Source organism: Ptychodera flava, chromosome 18 (assembly GCF_041260155.1).
Source record: "Ptychodera flava strain L36383 chromosome 18, AS_Pfla_20210202, whole genome shotgun sequence".
Classification (NCBI taxonomy): domain Eukaryota; kingdom Metazoa; phylum Hemichordata; class Enteropneusta; family Ptychoderidae; genus Ptychodera; species Ptychodera flava.
This window is the reverse complement of record NC_091945.1, coordinates 6,889,683-6,909,415: the sequence shown is the minus strand read 5'-3', so window position 1 is coordinate 6,909,415 and position 19,733 is coordinate 6,889,683. Positions and strand designations below refer to the sequence as shown.

The 19,733-nt window shown below is 35.3% G+C and overlaps 2 protein-coding genes across 2 annotated transcripts; one reads left to right on the top strand and one right to left on the bottom strand.

The window, feature by feature from the left end:
* Nucleotides 1-2,025: 2,025 nt before the first annotated feature.
* On the bottom strand, nucleotides 2,026-11,725 carry LOC139116740 (src kinase-associated phosphoprotein 2-B-like). The gene is made up of 7 exons (XM_070679370.1): nucleotides 11,273-11,725; nucleotides 10,964-11,134; nucleotides 10,021-10,185; nucleotides 9,218-9,298; nucleotides 7,452-7,666; nucleotides 6,626-6,698; nucleotides 2,026-4,500 (listed from the first exon to the last, which is right to left on the bottom strand). Exons 1-7 carry the CDS (start codon nucleotides 11,310-11,312, stop codon nucleotides 4,067-4,069), a joined length of 1,179 nt encoding a protein of 392 aa, XP_070535471.1. The 5' UTR covers nucleotides 11,313-11,725; the 3' UTR covers nucleotides 2,026-4,066.
* On the top strand, nucleotides 11,726-17,813 carry LOC139116739 (single-strand selective monofunctional uracil DNA glycosylase-like). Its single transcript, XM_070679369.1, has 3 exons — nucleotides 11,726-11,870; nucleotides 12,454-13,173; nucleotides 15,024-17,813. Exons 2-3 carry the CDS (start codon nucleotides 12,493-12,495, stop codon nucleotides 15,588-15,590), a joined length of 1,248 nt encoding a protein of 415 aa, XP_070535470.1. The 5' UTR covers nucleotides 11,726-11,870; nucleotides 12,454-12,492; the 3' UTR covers nucleotides 15,591-17,813.
* Nucleotides 17,814-19,733: the final 1,920 nt, after the last annotated feature.

The following is a 19,733-nucleotide window of genomic DNA, read 5'->3' as shown; positions in this document are numbered from 1 at the left end:
AAATCTTTGTTTCGAGTGTCTAGTGTCTTAGAACGCACCTCGGGGACAGATATTTCGCAAACTTTTACATTTCTTTTCTGATCTACCACTTGTGAGGTTCATTTTAAAGCTCCTGGTGTAAGAAAACTTTTTATCAGCTTAATTTTTCAAAAATCATTTTTTTTTCTCCATAGAGTTAACACAGGGATGGCTGCCATTTTGAATTTCAAATATCGGTAAATCTTTAGCAATTTGTTGCTCTAGTTCCAAAATTTGCACGATGAATTCTGATTTTTAATCTTGATTTTGAAAGAGAATGATTGAAATATTCTTTGAGGAAAGATTGAGCAAAAGTTTAAGTGTTGCACTTTCGAGGCACATACTACCTTAAGTAAAATTCAGTAGTCAGGATGAAACGAATGCAATTAGACCCCCCGTTTGGTGAGAAGGGTACCCTCATTTTGTTATACCTTTTCAGAATGAGTAGCTATGCAATGAAAACAGGGTTCTGTACGAATTGTCTTTTGATGATGCTTAAAGGAAAACATAACAAGGTGTCCTTGTCCACATAACAAACGTGAGGTTAAAGGAAAACCATTGGATGCGTTTTGCTACGGATTACAAGGAAAACCCCTCATAGTATATATTTTCAAAAAGCAGGAAATTTTAAGTTTACTGTGGTAGCAATAGTTTACTCGAAGGATGAAGGGGTGTATAGATGGGGTAAAAAACCTCACAATTTTGGTATTACTGATAAAAATTAATTTAAGTCAAAAACTCCTGAAATGTAATATTTCACTGGGAACAAGTGTATATGTAGAAAAAAACCGACTATTTTATTTTCCATTATCTATCTTCATTCTAAAATGACAAGGGTCGAAAGTCTGACATTCAAAAACAGTCATTAAAACATGATAAGCAAAACTAAAATGTCTCTTATTCAAAATGTAAGAATTTTAATGCTAAACAAAATAGTAGTTTTTCATATAGTATTTAAAGAACATAGTGTGAACATTTCAGAAAATGTGACCCAGCCAGAGTGGAGTGAAATTCTTTGGAAATCTTGAAATTGGGAGAAAAAAGAAGCCAGGAAATTGGGTGATTTGCATAAATTTGCATAAATTAACTTTTTCATGCAACTGCTTGACTGCTTGACAGGCTAAAAGGTGAACACAACCAATATTTTAATCTTGGGTTAACAAATTAATTAAAATTGAATATTTGCAAAAAAGTGATTTTGAGCAAAATATACTATTTTGGGTGCAGCACCCCCTTAAATCATACATGATTTCTTGGTAAATACTTTCATATAACACCAGCATAGTTAAATTCAGTATCTGTGAACTGTTTCACAACACAAAATGTGCCCATCGATGAAATGTGTAAATCCCTGAAGAAAGTCTCTTTACCCCTGACACTGCTGCAGGATCCTCTGAGGAACACAATATTATACTGCAGCATGGCTGAATGACCCAAGCATTTCCAGGTTAAAATTTTACGGATGTGCCGAATTAAATATAAACTAAAACATGGTAATTTAATTTCTTCTTACTTGATGAGGAGATAATACAGGGTACACAGCTGTAAGCATTTATCTATAGCGCCACAACACATTCAAGCTGCATTGATGGCAAAGACCACAGCACAAGTGGCTGTTGATAGTCTACATTGTTTCAAATACTAAAAATATGGCCACCGATATGGAAGTCAGGTACTATGACTTAATCAGACTTCTTTCATCTACTTTTGAAATCTTAAAACTTATTCAGGTATGACAAAGCTCATTCTTCAAAACCAAACACTACAAGTTAGCTGGGTCTTCTCGTCAACAATGACTTCTTGAAACATCAAATTTGAATTTACACTGTAAAGTAGCAGTAATACTTGACAGACTCGGTGACTTTGTTGAATCTAACATGTGCAAAGTGCATGTTTATATTTTATCTTCATTGAGTTTGAATCATACACTCACATGTGTCAGAATCTTCATCAAATAAGCACTGCATGAGAATAAATATCATAATACAATAACACCATGACAGTGGATTCATAGCCGTCAGTTTATTAGCACGATTCATTCTTGAATAACATAACAGATATAATCTTGTAATACAAAACCAACATCTATCATGTTTTCATTAAAGTTGATAATTCAAGTAGGTTCTCAGACATTTCGCATGAAAACCACTTCACACCATACAATTTTGTCCCATACCATTTGGCACTTAAACAACCTTGTTCCAAAACCTCCTTGCCCAAGGAGCCATGTTGTCCCAAAACGACGCCACTTAGCCCCAAACTATTGACAAAAGGTACGCTGAAAACAACCAACTACTACCATCAATCACCTACCTATAATTCTTGAAAGTGTACACGTTTTGAGAAAATGATGTCATGCAAATCGCACAAGGCACCTGAGTTGTAGCATTCAGTGGTGGGCATTTTTTCTTTTTTCTAATTCTACTGTTTATGGTTTTATACAAGAATAAATAGTTCATCATAGCCAAAATGTCCTGACACAGTAATGCTCTCAAGTTGCAGGTAAAAACAATACATTGTGGCATCGTTGTTTTAAGACAAGTAGGTAGTACATTATATTATTATGGTATTATACTTTGGGCAAACTGGTTTTAGTATACAAGGTGGTACTTGGGACGAAGTGACATGGGAAAAGGTAGTACTTGAGACGAGATGGTTTTGGTACGAAACCGTTTAGGGACAAAGTTGTGTAGGTCTATCTGGTTTGGTGCAAAATGTGAAGACCCCTTCAAGTATCTTCTTTAAGACTAAGTAAAATTTACTTGTGTGTCATTTCATGAATGATGCATTGTGGGTGAAGGTTTAATTCAGCTGCTTTGTAAATTTATTTAAACTACACTTTTTCATGATTTTAAGTTACACAAACTGTATGATTAAAGTGCCCATGTAACCCATATTTTCCTACATGTAAGAATAAAAGCCTATGGAGCTCTTCAGTATCATACACTTCATATCTACACATTATGAATGATGTACAAAGGTAAAAATTTCCAATGCTAAGCATACTGTTGAGTTAGTCAGAATTCTGCTCCTTTTCAATCCAGCTTTGAGATGTGTTTTTGTGACACATTGGTGACATCAAAATGTATTAACTTGCAGTTTACCAGATCCTTGTCTTGATCTGTAAAGAAGTGTTACAGATATCTGACAGATTTCCTTGGTTGACATAGGAATTCAACAAAACTATTAACAGTGAAATAATGGACAGATGTCGTGTAATAACTCTGAGGAGACGCACCGCACAATTTTTACTTGGCACTGTTTTTTATTGTGTGTGTCACTGATAACAGTGGAAATGTAAATATCTGGTCATGATTTACATTGATTGGAAATTTAAACTCTCTCATTATAACTACCAATATCTTGAATAAATAAATTTTGTGTCTATATTTAATGAATTTCTGATATTATAACCATATCATACTTCCAGATTAAACTATGGATATAACAAGTGAAAATTCTGTAAAAATGTGTGAAAAAATGCAAAAAAAAAAGATCAGACCCTGCTTTGAATTATACTACACATAGTTTACACTTGCTATGGACATACAAGATAGAATGTTGATGCGCTTGCAAAGTTCGATGATAGCTTTGAACTTATCACAAACAGGAGAAATGCAAGTTCAATATTTTGTCGAATGTCCACTGCACTTTAACCATATCTCCAAATACAGGAGAAATGCAAATTAATTTCCTAAATCAAACTGTTCGGATCAGACGTCAGAGAGATGGATTATCCAATCAAATGAAACTTTTGCACTACCGGTACATAATTTGGTTCACAAAGTCACCAAAAATTCAGCATATTTGAACAGAAACTGGAAAGGTAGCATTAACTGCTTTGGAAGAAATGGATTTCAACATATATCACACTTTACTTTTGACATGGAATGAAAATATTGATCTTTTTCACATAACAAATTTAATTTCTTATGTATTATTACACTGTTTGCTCAGCCGGCAGTATATAAGTACATGTAGTATATTTGCTTGGATATTACAAGATGAGAAAGTTAGCCAAAAAGTACGGAAGATTAATTCTATTAATTCAGCTTTCAAGATCATAAGCTTTCATGACATATTCCTTTGGGAAAAAACCAACTTTTTCCTTAGTTTCTCCAATCCACCATTTGTAGTCTTCAAATTCCTCCAGTGCATTGATAAGGTGGATGAATTCTCCCCGTTTAAAGTTGAGTTCATCATTTTTGGAAGATTTACAGTCCCACATCGCAACATAAATATTATTGTAATCATACTCCCAATTAGAACACTGCATGACAGAAACTGTCGTTGATTTGACGGTTTCAGCTTCCTGTTTTGGTAGGATTTCTGTAAATAAGGCAGATTTGTTGGGTTGGGCAACCACTGGTTTCTCCTCTGGAATTGGTTGCACAGCAGTGCTACTGCCCTCTGGTGGTGCTGACACATCATCATAGACATCACCATCATCTTCTTCTATTGGCTGGACTGGTTCATGAGCAGCTAAAAAAACAGAAAGGAACTCATCAAGATAGCTTGAAAAAAATGATTGAAATTTGTTCTGTTTGTCCACAAAACTTGAACTTGATTGCAGTCATAGTTATCATGTCACTTCAAATACACACTGTGCTGACCTGTAATGACATCTTCCAAAAATACCGTCAAGGACACTATGTGCGCACATTTGTTTTGAATTAGTCCATTCGAGAAATATTTAAACCAGAAAAACAAGAATGACAAAAGCAAATAAGGTCTCAAACTTAGGTACTTGAGGTCATCTTTAGGAACATGCATATCAACTTCTTTGGCAATAGGACAAGCAGATCCTAAATACATAAGCAAATATCAACAACAAAAAATAGCCAGAGAAGGCTTGACAAAAAGAAAAGGTGGGAGCGGGAAAAAATGTACAAGTAATGCTACCTCATCAATCTCCTAGATCCTACCCCTTCCTGAATATCAAATGTTCCACCCCTTGGTATTACATAAGGCCAGATGGCAGGGAATGTATTTACAACCTTGGGATTTTTTAATTAATGCTATGAGTGCTATCATTTTAATGTAAACAGCACAAAGTTAGTTACAGACAGTGAAATGCCTTCCACTGTAGGGGTTGTTTACGACATCTGGAATTATCCTGGATCCAAATTTCTCATCAGTTGTGTGTCTTACATAGAAAAGTTGCAAAAATTGATCCGCAATGAAAAAATTCACCTCAGCTTTGTTTTCAGGATCAAATTTTCTTACAAATTGATACCAAATATGACAAAATTTTGTTCAAAGCCTTCAAAACTGTCTCACGACATATCCTATACTGGTGTAGGTCATTTAAGGTCACAAACTGAGAAAATTACCTAAAATATACAAATTTGGCAGTTTCGCAACACTTTGAGCAGAAAATTTATCTAATAACATCCCTCGGGACTTTTATACCAAATTACAAAGCTATCAGACAAGTAATTTTGAGAACAAGTTTTCTTGACCAAAAATGACAAAATTGTCTTAAAAATACAAATTTGTATATTTCAGGACAATTTCCACATATCTAACTATTGTCATCTCTGGACATCTGTGTGCCAAATATAAAAGCTGTCTGTAAAGGGCTTTAAAATGAGAATACTTTTGAAGATTTTTTGACCAAAAATGACAAAAATTGCCCCAAAATAGTAATTTTCCCAATTTTGTCATAATTTCAACAAATTAGAAGAGTAACACCCTCGCAAACATCCAACCCAAATTTGAGAGCGATTGGGCTGGCGGTTTCAGAGAAGAAGAATTTTTACTTAAAACGAGAAAAATCACCAAAAAATTCAGCAAAAATACAAAATTAAAGATATCTTCACAATATTCATGAAACTATATAAGGTTCACCTTAGGTACTTGCACAAAAATTTTAAAAGCAATCAAAACAGCTGTTCCTGAGTTATTAATTTTTGACCATTTTCACATTTTGTAAGCTCATTTGCATAATTTTGGCAATGCAGACTTCATTTGAATAAAATCCCATCTACAGCCCCGGATGCATAAATACACAAAATACCAAGCTGAAAAGTGCAGCGGTTCGCGTGTTTTTTATGTTGATGGACATACTGTACATACGTACATACATACAGACGCCATCGACTTCAGCTTATACGATAACCTCACATTGTTATACCAAATGTGAGCTAAAAATTGAAATACCAGTAATCTATTTATACCTCATTTACACCAGATATCTCATGGTGCCTATAATCATCTGAATGGATACAGATGATAATTTCTGGCCATTAATGAAACATTATGTCAAAAAGAATAAGATCAGAACTTGAGACTTCTGTGATTCCATAAACAAAGCTGAATATGTGTCAACCAGGAAATCTTATATTAAAAATCAAAAATAGATATTATATTGTAATCAGGAAGTGGAACATACAATAAATGTTTTAGGGTGAGGGATGAGGGGTGAGGGCCACTTTGCTCCACAGAACTTACATTTGATATACATAACCATAAAGAACTGAGGCTGTGAGGCTGGGTGTTTTTTCTTATTGCAAAATACTGTACCAATTACCGACGTTTTTTAAATGACTACACCTTATACATCACAATTAACTACAAGATAATTATTGATAATGTCAAAACTTACTTTCAGACGAGTTGCCTGCTTTGTTTACAGCTTCAATCCATTGATTCATATCTTGAGTGCTAACTGCTATGAACTGGAAGTGAAAAGTGATGATTAAAGTAAAGTTTTCTGTTATCCAAATAAAAACAAATAGTTCAAACACTGATATTACTGTGTGCAAACTTTTGAAATCTCTTTGTGTACATATTATTGTCAAACATTTATTTTATGTTGAAATGCAGGACAATATTTATGATCCTTCAAAATGCAGTTCTACCAAACAATTCCTTCAAAGCAGTATGGCAATTCCTTTCATCTGCAGATCTAGACATACACTCATCTATCAGTGTTTTAAATACCACAATAATGGTATTAGCAATTTTCAGACATCCTTTTTGCGAAATATCAATCTACATAAAGCCATACTGACATAGACTTTTTCAAATTTCTTGCTTTCATGGCAACAGGGTTACATAAGATATACAGATTGGTAATGCATAGTGAGCTTTGATAGATACATGTATATCATATAGAGGTTACTATGATAGGGTTACATTTTTGCCATGTTGAATTTAATGGTAGCTAATACTGTGGCAGGGTTTCAATTAATTTTCACATCAACCTTTTCAGACAATTTAATTTTAGAAGTCATCTGTTAAGTGCAAATTATGTCTTCAATATGGATGAACATAAACTGTCACATTATAATTTGATATACCGAACTTTGTAACATTTTAGGAGATATGTGCACAAAATATGTTCACAAAAATTTTCAACTTTGCATCATGAGAATTACTATTTAGTTGTTGAAGGATATGGAAAGTTCTGTAAAATTTGCATATCATACCTGGAAGTCTCTTTTATCTGGATGTGTGATTTCAAAACAGAAATCTTTCTTCTTATTTTTCTTATCTGGAATATTAGGAGCTGGTTTTGCTGTATATCCCAATATATTGATCACGTTTTTCTGTTTCTTATCACTTGGCTTGCTGTAGTAATAGAAGTAAGTATCTTTGATAACACACCATCTGTTTTGCCACTTGCCAATACCAATCTGGCCTTCTGCGGATTTTAAAATGGAAAGATTCACTAATTATGTCGATGAAGTTCCATTTTAGGGATGCACCTCAAAATCAAAAGACTTAAACTATTGCTTTAACTACTCTTTTAACAAAGCATGAATAAAAATAAGGGATCCCCTTGATAATCTTATTGTACTAGACAAACAAGTTGCCTGTACGATACCTGTACTTAAAATTCAAAATGGCCATCAGCCCTGTGTTAACACTATGGGGAAAAGTTAAATTTTTGATTTAAAAAAAACTAAGGCAGTGAAAAATTTACTTAATCAAAGAGATTTAAAATGAGCCCCAATAAGAAATGGATCAGAAAAGAATCGTAAAAATGTTAGAATCTGAATATCTGTGCCCAAGGCGCATTCTATCTCAATTTGCTTCAACATACATTTACAGAAAAGAATTTCCTTGTTTGCCCACGTAAAAACAAATTTCAAAGAAATACAGGTCATTGAATGAAAAGCTAAGATACTGTCTAAACACAAGAAGTATGAAAATATCATATTCACATATACCTGGAGGGTCTCTAATTATATGCTTGGCTTGAATCTGGCAATCTTATTTGCTGGAGCCAGTGATTATAATCTCAAGAAGATGTGCGCAACATTTGGAAGCTCATGCAATTTTCAAAATTGCAGCTTGAGACCCTAACACGCTATCATGTTGGACAGGTCTATACAGCTTGAGGTTAACTTTTGATGGTTGCACGTGATGAACTCACCAATGAAGACCTATACACGCAATGACAGTGATCGAACAACAACAATACCTATTTTTCAATTTCTAGTTGAATGTTTTAAAAGTAAATTTCTTCATGTTTGATGATTTTAATCTATGCATTGCGTTAACCTCAACTGTGCATGCGCACCCGGTGGCTCATACTGACATGTTCTTTTAGAGTTTATGCTGAAGCTTCTGAAACCATGTCCCAATTTGGTGTCCAAAGTAACAACACTGTCCACTTGTAAGTTGTATTTAGCTCTATCATATTTTAGTGAGGTTATAAACAGTGTACTCGGGTATATGGTTGCCAATATAAGACCTCTGGGGTGAAAATTAGCATATTTGGTGGGAAATAATCACTGAGAAAAGAAAGTGAGGTAAAATTTTCAAAAATACCTCACTTGCTGTTTATAACCTCTAATTATAAAGCTGTTTAGAAATATCATAACAGACAATAATATACTTCATTGGTTTTAGCTTGCATTGATAGCAACTGATGACAGTGGTAAGGGTTAATAATGATTCAGACATCAGCCCTCAGGCAAATCCTATCACACTGTTACACTTTGTCAAGTAATGTTATAATAAATGGTGTGGCTCACCAGTGTACAGTGCAAACTTAGACATAATTGAAAAAGTATAATTGAAAAGGTAAAATCAAGTTGTACAAGAGTCCTGTTAGTATATTGCACGGAATCAAACCAATCACTGGCCAGTAATGATGAGAACATTCTCACACTCCTATTTTGAAATGTTACCCAATTCTTTAAATTGCATGCATTTATAGATACATATTTATATTTATTATATTTACCTTTGCGTTTCTTGTCAAGGTAACCACTTTTACGTGGACTAAGCAAGTCATTAGCCGCCACTGGTCCAGTAATCATCTTAGCTGTAAAAGCAAAATATTCATTCAAATTATCTTCACAATCACTGGACAATAATAAACACAAAACAACACAGTTAGTCGATACAGTCACCAACATGTGGTATGGCCCAACTCTGGTGTCTTCAATGATATGGCTGACACTGTATACAAGGAAACCGGTAAAAGGTTTATGTTACCTGGTGTATATACCTTCATTAGAGTAATTAAAAACATTCATCCAGACTGTGACAGGCTGAATGTGCCGTTGACTCCCAGCAGCATTTGTAGCTGTATGAGTCTTCCCTCATAGAAATTTCCCTATGCATATATTTTGTCTAAAACAAGATACCAAATGAAATTTTGTCTTGAGTAAGCCAGTTAATTATTAATAATGTACTGTGTTGCCACAACGAAAAGCAGATTGCTATATGCATGGGAGGGAGCCTGTGACTTCTTTTATTTGTCAACATATTTGGTTGATAATTTTCCAAAAATTCTTATTTTATGTATGGATTAAAAAATTCAATTAGAATCTTTAAAACTTCATGAAATATGGTTGGCCTGATAAAATACAACTGAGATAGCAATATTTCTATCTTCATTTAGATATATGGGAAAGTTACTCTCTGACACATCAATGAACTGCATGGGATTCTTTACTTCAACCAAATATAGATTTTAATTGACTCAATCGAACTGCAATGTAAGAAGAATTAATGAAATCCATTGATTTATTTCTAACTAACCATCATCATACACGCCATCATCTATACTCTCCGTGTCTGCATGTGAACTTCCATTTTTGGGTTCTGGTTCAACTAATCCAGGCTCCTCATAGATTTCTTCATCTTCAATTTTGTTGTCAACGACCTTTTCAGGCTCCTGAACGTCCACATCTGCATATTCTTCTTCTGATTAAAAAATAATTTGTATTGCAATATCAATAAATGAAACTGAAAACTACACAGTACCAACTTCTGTCTTGTATATGTTACCATCACTGTTCATTTACTGCAGACTGCGGTAATTTTTTTTTCTATTGTGTGGACTTTCTAAATTAATATCCACTGTCCATCTCTGCAATATGGACAATAATTCAAGACAGCAGTTATCAATCAATGACAACTGCTTACACAAAATGGATGACACAGTTTTATTAAAATTTAAGACATTGTCTGATCAAGAAAATTTATAAGAAATATGAATACAAAATTGTTTACAGAACAAACACACAAATATTTACTGTACACTTGATAAGTTAATAGAAGTAAATAGAGAAGTTAGTGTGTACATTTTTTTTCATTAAAATGCTCTTTGGATTCTATTGGTTATCTTGATTAATCCAAACACAGCAAATGATGGATCTTTGCATTATATTATCCTGTTTTTGCATTGGACAGTTCTTTGATTTATATCTAACAGGAATGGAAGTTAATCTTCAGTTGCTTTGATTGTCAAATGAAAGTATTTGTGGGTTACAAAAAATTACTTATCGCCAGCTTCCTGCTGATAACATTACCATATTATCAGTTTTGGACACATGCTATTGCTAACTGTACTCCTCTGGTGAATATAACGAAATGTATAACAAGTTAGAAGACAGATATAATTCACGCTGACTTCCTTTGTTATTTCACAGAGTTCATGTTACTATTTAAGCATTGACAAGGACAACCACTGAAATATTACCTTCTGGTATGATGTCATTTGTTTTCATAGCTGATCTCGTTTGTTCCTCGTCATCTGTTGCCATTTTCGTCCGCAAGTTGCTGACCTTCGTAATAAGTTCATCTTTCTTTTTCGTCGCGTCCCTGCTCAGTTTTTCTTTCTTCAAAACGCTCGTTAGAAAATTTTCAACATCTGCGGAGACGAACCCCAGGGGCGTCAATTGTGTACACACCCAACACACAACATCCACGGACAAAATTTGTGAAGAGCAACACGGAAGTTAAATATTAAATTTGTTGGGTGCGTTCGAATAAGGAAAAAGTGCCTTACCTTTCATGACATTTTTTACGTCTGCAATAATGGAGTCCATTATTGAGTGTTTCTTTGTACACCTTCTTTATGTTTGATTGATGTTGCTCGACACCACACCTCTCCAAAGACTTTGCCTGGGATCAGACATGTACTTTTCTTACTTCTGTCGAACAGTTTACTTCCCGGATATTTGCATACGTCACGTGACTGGTGACCCGGCATGTATTACCCCTGGTACAAGTACATACATTCGATTAATATTCCTACATCTCCGCCATGGTAATGATAAACTCATCTGTCTCTATTCTTTGTAACACAGATGCACACATATTGCAATCTATGTACTAACACCATGACTAGTAAATGAATATCGCATTTCTTCAGCCGTCGATTTTCTGAGATTTAGCAGGCGTTCCCATCCTGAAATCTGGATCGCGCCGCGCCGTAGGCAAAGAGGTCGCATGTAGGGAGCCCTCACACGTACTAACTTGGAGAGCGATCTTCTCAAATCGAATCGGAATACAGCTGTACTGTGTGAGAAGCTCCACTGTGCAGTGCACGGCTTGTGATCGAGCGAACAGTCAGGGTGTCGTACGTTGAAGAAAGCATCCGTAAGGTAACTATCTTCAAAAGATGTCGCACAAAATTAAATCGATATCGACAATCTTACAAATGGGTATGTCGGGAAAGATGGAAGCAGATATGTAGCAAAGAGAGAAATGTCTTCTTTTAACTTTTTCGAACTTGCAACATCGTTCAGTTCGAAACGAAGATACTTGGACCAACATAAGAAGTGAGCAACATGCGACAGGAATCCACTTTGGTTGTTTCATGCCCATATGATACAACTTCACGTTTAATGGCGTTGTTGTAAACTATCGTTGCATCAGGCAAATTATGATCTCGACATTGTTTGTTATCTGTTTGTCATCTGTGTCACCTGCGATTTCTTGCAATGCAGTGCACAGCCCCATCAGTGCAGTGGGCGGAACTACCGGGTACCTACAGGTGTTTTTTTCACCCAGGCATCTTCGAATCTTAAGTTATTCACGAGCAAAGTGAACCGGAGAGGAGGCCACAATACCTCTGTAAAATATAACTACCAATGCTGTCGCTTGAATATTCTTATACCCTTTGTGAGTGGTGAACTTCCTGATAAAAATTGGATTTAGGATGATTTTTTTGCTTTTCATTTGTAGGTCTTTTTAGAAGTCAGTGGACAAGTCTATAAGAAAATTATGGACATGCAGCAAGTGAAGAAGCAAAAACTTGATCACCATGGTGACCAGATTTTGGATGCAAGCCAGTGCCATGGCAACATTCCCAAAGTAGATGCCATCCTACCAGGAGCTTATGGGGAAAGCGATGCTTCTGGCAACCCCAACTCCAAAGCCAGATGTGAAAGTAGTTTTTGCAGCCAAATCTCAGTTTCTAATGATTTATGCCAGAGAAACTCAGCAGACGATAAAGCTGCATCTACCAGTGAAAATCAAAAGCAAAAACAAGGAGCCAATGAAAGTCGAGATGGACCAACATCAACCAATGAGATTCAAGCAGAGACTGCAAAGAATGAAGGTGCAGCCAATGATGAGACAACTCCTGGAAATGAAAAAAATGTTTGTCCATCGGAAACTTCCCCAGCAACTAAGCTCAGTGACTCCACAACTACTGCCAAACTAGAACCATTGCCAGAACCAAAGTATGAAAATTCTTACGCTGAAAAATTGCTGGGAATAGAGGATGAATTATGCCAGTCACTTAACCATTTGTTTTTCTATGAACCTGTGACCCATGTTTATAACCCACTGATATATGCCAGTGAAACACACTCTCAGTTTGTGAGGAAATACTGCAAATCCACAAAACCTATCCTCTTCCTTGGTATGAATCCAGGTCCATATGGAATGGCCCAAAATGGGGTAGGTATCCCACTGTGTACAAACACTATTGGATTCATTTATTATTTGTTTTTCATGCAATCACTGTCTTTCTTTTGCACTAAGAGAATTAGTTCTTTTGGATTTATGATCAATCAAAATATTGGAAGCTGTAAATGTATATATATTCAAATTTCCATTTGAAGCTTTATGTTTAATATCTATTCATGCAGTAGACAAGACAGAAACTAATAAAAAAAAGACATTTTTTTCAAATGCATAAATACTGGTATTTGAATGAACTTTTATAATTTGCTAGTACTAGACTTCTCACAATTCTACTGTCAATTTTTTAGTTTGTGTAATGTTTACATTGAATTTCTTATTTTTGCTTCCATATTTTGATATGGTACAGTTAAGTTGTTGTAGCTGTTCTCGGTATCATTGAATTTCTTCATCTTTTACATCTTTATAAGCCCCTGTTTATAGGACTGAATTGATTGATGTGTTATTTTCTTGAAAGCAAGACTTCTGTGTAACAATCAAAAGGTTAACCCCTCATCAATGTCGGTGCTTGTGCACTTCAAAGCAATAATAAAAATTGCTCATAAATTCACCAAAATTGCATGACCTCAAATTTCACAGTAATTTCCGTGCACAGATGCCCACTGTAAGGTACATGTACATGAACACAGTACAAACTGGGAACAATTAGATTTTACATTTTCACACGTCTTAAATACTGTGTGTACAGCTTTTTACCTTCCCATTTTAGTCGCCTGATGTGTATAGAAATGCAGACATTTCTTTTTGTTGTAGAAGCTGAGTAGTATTAAGTGATGGTTTCTCCACAACTGGCTCTATTATTGCTAGTGATACAAAATTGTGAATGGTTAAATTTTGAAATTTGTGTCAGCTGTCTGCTTGGTTGAGAAAAAACATAATATTAAGATGTGGTCAGCTTTATTTAGTTAAGAATTGTAATGCAGGACAACTCATTGAAAGCTGACCTTTGCCAGTGTTAATAACGACAATTTTGTGCTAGTCTTAGCAAGAATTTAGGAAAGGGAAAATCTTTCATTAATGTTGCAGTTTAAATTTAGTTGTATCTATTGAGATTGTTAAACTCCTCCCTCTGCTTTAAAATTTTGGGGATTTGCTTCTGATTGAAGGGGGGTTAATGATAAAATATACAAATTTAAGTTACACAAATTAAGGTTTTTAAATGTATTGACAAATTGGATTCAGTAGCAAATTGGAGACAGTCGCCAGTTTCTTTCTCTTTTCCATCTAGCAAATGTTTAATGTAACAGGCAGTTTTGTAATCTGAAGGCAAACTTACAAGTCAATAGTCGTTCAGCTTCATGACATCTTTCAGCAGATAAGAAGCTAGTTTTGTCACTTGACTGTGACTAGGCAGATGGTGGGTTAACTCAAGTGAGATGACATCATAGGCAGCAATCAGTGCTGGATACCACTGTCATATTTTGTGTATGTCAACATCTTGAGATCTCATTGAAGAGGGGACACATTGCACATTTGTGTGTTGTATTTTAAGGGGGACATTGTTTAAACAGGGGGATTTGCACAATTGCGCATGCTGAAGAAACAGTGGTGAAATTGAACATAGCATGCCTCACTCTCACCACAGGTTAGATGTGAAACTTTGTTTTTCAGCTGTTTAAAAGAAGACATAACTGGTTTGACTGGCACAAGTTTTGGCTTGGCTTTTAAATTTTGATCAAATTGCCAGGATACTTCCAAAATCCATCAGTAACTCTGCCATACAAAGAGATACATAGAGATACAGGATAAATGTGCTCAATGTTGATAACTTGTTTGTTTTTGTAAGATCATTTTAAAATTTTTCATGTTGGTTGTTTTGTTATCAGGTTCCATTTGGTGAAGTCACAGTTACTCAAGACTGGCTTGGAATCAGTGGTAAGGTAGGAAAACCTTTCCGTGAGAACCCTAAGAGACCCATATTAGGGTTTGATTGCACCCAAAGTGAAGTGAGTGGTAGACGCTTTTGGGGATTCTTCAAAAATCTCTGCAAGAGTCCGGAGACTTTTTTCAAATACTGCTACGTCCATAACTACTGCCCTCTAGTGTTCATGGCTGTGTCTGGCAAGAACATCACCCCACCGACCATACCCATGATACAGCGAATGCCTCTGATGTCTATTTGCGATACTGCATTGTGTGAGGTCATCCAGTTATTGAAAGTGAAAGTCGTGGTTGCCATCGGCCGTTTTGTACAAGACAGAGTCACGCATGCACTCAAGGATCAAGGAATCGAAGGAGTGCGCATTGAATTCTTGATGCATCCTAGCCCCATTAATGCCAAGGCTAACAAATGCTGGGATGAGTTTGCGATGAAGCAACTGGCTGAGAGTAATGTTCTTCAGTATATCGCACCAACAGCAGCCACAAAAGAAGAGAATGAAGAAGCAAAATAGAAAAAAAAAACCATGCATTATCTTCTCAAGAGAATGATATTTGGTATTTCACGTAACTTTTCCAAGACAAATATGATGACCTGATAATGGATAATCTGGTGTTAAAAAATGCACAAAATCAGATTATCTCTCTACCATGAAAGTTAATCCCCTTATCAGTTGGCATTATGTGTACTTCTTTTCTAAAGATGTCCAAATCCATAGAAATCTTTCTTGTCATATGTTAACCCAAACTCACTAAACAGGGTACTCATGTACTCAATGAAAACAGGTTCAGTTCTGTGATAACTTTGATGAATATGTAGCAATGGGCATTGTTCAATTGGAAAAAGAATTTTCCAAAACTGGCATAAAAGTATGGTACTTAATAAAATCATAGTTCAGGGAGATTCCATGAATCAAGCATCATAAGCAGGTGTCATTTCTTTCGCTGGCCAGTAGCACAACATCATGATATATTATGTTACTAGTATAAGTATTTGTGTGTCCTGTTAGTCCATAACAGGGACCTGCATCAGTCGATTCACTGAGAATCACAACAGTATCATATCAATTTTAATCTTGTTAGAAAAAGAGTGTCAGTTATTGCTGTATAACAGTTCAAAGGCATTTTTCTCATTGCAGTTTTCTTTTCCTTTTTCTCCCCTGTGTATATTTTGTGGTACATATTTTTAATAATCTGAGTTTTATAGATCTGATTCGTTATCTCTGTGAGATAAAATCAGTTTTTAGTGACAAGCAGCTAGGAACAGCCTAAACATAAGTCTAGACATAGATTTTACCATACTGTATGTATCACTCAAGAAGTTGTACTTTCTTGGCTGTTGACAACTGAAGAAGTAATGTGAGAAAACTGTGATTTCTATAGTTGTTATTTACTCACTTGGCAAACATAGCATTCTATGGACACCAAAGGGTCATCTCATCAGAGAGGAAGCCATTACATCTATACAGGTATTGGTGTGAGGTTAAAGGGCAAATAACCCTAACTTTTGGTGATTTTTCACTTCTTTTGTTTTTAATGTCAACTACAGTTTCTTGTTCTGCTCCCCAAAGTATGTTGAGATACACAGTATTCAGCTTGTCAACTCAGCCTGTACATGTGTAGACTGTATTGTTATTGTTGACAAGTGAATTCTGGCCCAGACTAAAATTCAAATTAAACAGTAACAGTGCATTTTACACATTAGACGTTGTGCTGACAAGATAGATAGCGTATGTTTCAACAAGCTTTTGGAAGTAGTACAAGAACTTGCAATTGACATACAAAACAAAAATAATAGTGGAAAAACAATTAAAAGTTGAGTTAATGGCCTTTTAATACAAAGAAAATTCCTAAAATGTTTTATTATTTTCTCACAGTACTCAGAGTCAGAAATTATGTGTTGGAAGATGAACTGTTCATATTATCGTTTACTTTGTATCTGTCCACTTCACATCCATTCATGATAATTTTGTTCACCGCCACTATTTGTAAATTTGGGTATGTATGTCCAAAATAAAAATAGACTAATGAAATGAAAGTTAAGAAATATTGAAATCTTTGTTGGTCAATCTATTATTTTTAAAAACTCAGAGGGCATAAAATCAATGTGGTTCCTTCCACCAACCAACATAAATGTATCTAGCTATCCAGTTTCACCATAATGAGACTTTGCTTCATTTACCAAACTCTACTGCTGTAAATTTTCTAGTATTTTTTGTGAATCGAGAACATGCCGCGGGTACAGATAGTCAAACTTTCCAATTTCTGCAATTCTTTTCTGATCCACCACCTGTTGGGGCTCATTTTAAAGCTCTTGGAAAAAGAAAACTTGTTACAATCATAGTTTTTCGAAAATCCAAAATTTATTTTTTTCCCATAGAGTTAACACAGGGATGGCAGCCATTTTGAATTTTAAGTATCGCAAAATGTTGGGTAATTTGTTTCCCTAGTTTAAAAGTATGCATGGTGACCCCTGATTTGGATTGTCACTTTGGTAAGAGAAAAGTTGAAGGATTCACTGAGAAAATTTTCAGTCTCACTTTTGAGGCATGTTCTACATTAATAGGGATGGTTACAACTAAACATTATTCTCTCCAAATATTTGAAGTAACAAAGTATAATGATATATAGTGAATTGTGAAGGTTTACTATCATGCTGTCGTCTTGATTTCTTTCTTGACACGGCGACCTAATAGTGCTCCAGGATGGCATGTTATATGAAGTTAAACATTTGTATGCAAATGTATACAGCTATGAAACATCCCAGACACCATAGAGTCTTGTCTTTTCTGTGAATGCCAACAGGTGATATAAGCCAGATTGGTGTTTTGATTATGGCACTGTTCACATTTACACATTATGCACTGCACTTATGAATACTATATCAACAGAGGATGTACAGAAACTACAGTTACTCATGTTGGATGATGCAATGTGATTCCCACAGAATTATGCCTGGCCAGACAGCTAGTCTTGGCAGGCATAGTAACAGCGAAAACTCGTCAAAATAGTGTTCACCTGCATGGAAAGTGCTTTAACTGGCCAATCGAAGACAAGTTTGTGCAAAAGGACTGCTTATTAGCCGAGGAATTTGAGTAACAATTGAAATGATTGGACAGTTGCATACTGAATGTCCAGATTTTAATTTACTTTCAAAAGTTAAACTGTACTCCATTATTATTTACACACTGTGTGTATTTCCTCAACGATAGATTATAGTTCTGTTACAGAGATTATGGAATCTAACCACATCATATAACACAATACTGCAACAGTTAATCTCGTGTCCCATTGAAGATGAGTCACTTGCTAACTATAAAAGGTGTTGTTTCTGAAAGACCTTTCGAGCACCACAGTCCCTCCATGCAAGACTATACCCGGTATACGACCTCTTTTTTTTTCTTAAACTCAGCATATCCTTCATGTTGACATCAGCTAAGGTTAACCTAAGTTAATGTGTGCAGATGTTATGATAAACACATCCATTCACCTGATCCAAGAGAGTCAATGAGGGACCCTGCATGTTTTCCAACAAATCAGACCAAACCACAATGTAAACATTGGTTTATTTTACCCGAATTGAAAAAGTCAGTTACATGACACATGAACTCGAGAGGGAGAAAATAAGAAAGTAGAGGGTAAATGGGGAGTCGGGAAATAGCTTACAGCTAGTCTAGCCCAAACCCCGTCATGGTAGCTTGTCTGAATAAAACAGAGTTAGCAAAGAGGGCTCATGATAACAATAACAAATAGTTCTTTAAGTAAATAAAAGAAAAGTGCTGAAATAATTACAATATCGTAGAAGATCACTAAATTACTACGTGGCAAAAGTGAAATCTGTTACTGATTGATCAAATATTGTCTAAAAGATTGTTTGAAGTTATGTAGAGAGTTTGTGGACTTTAGACGAAAAGGTTTGTCATTCCAAACTTGCTCCAGAAAAAAGAAACAGCAAACTGGCCTGAATTTGTCATTGCATGATATGGACATAGGTTTTGAAGTTGACAATTTCTAGTATTATAGTCATGACAACTGACACTTAAGTAATCTGATAATGTATATGGTGCATGCTTGTGATTCAAGCTATAAACGAAGGTACCTAGGAGGAATAATGGAGTTTAAAAACATCTAGAGTATTAAGTTGAGTGAAACAAGGAGCTGAGTGGTTTGTGGTTGATTTGAACATCATCGTGCAAACAATCATTTTCTGGGCTGCTAAGATACAGTTTAAGCATGTAGAGTACACACTTCCCCAGACTTCTAGGCCGTAGCTGATTTGGGGAAGTATAAATGCATTGTACAAAAGTAATAAAATGTGTAAAGGTAAAATGGATCTAAGTCTGTACAAAATTCCACATTTCTTCCGAATAATCTTATTTATCTTATCAATATGTTCAGACCAAGAGAGATACTTATCCAACAAAATACCCACAAAAGGGGCAACATCAACTTCTCTGATTTGCTTGTCACGGATGTAAACAGAACCCGAGACATTCAGTTTCTTAGTCTAATATTAGAAGTGGATTGGTGACACAGGCTGTTTTATCGGATAAAATCATATGTATCATCTAACTTCTGAGTTGGAATCTAAACTAAGATTAGAAAGGTTGGGAAGTTGTAGTTGCCGGACATGCTGTTTTATTGGATAATATTGAGCT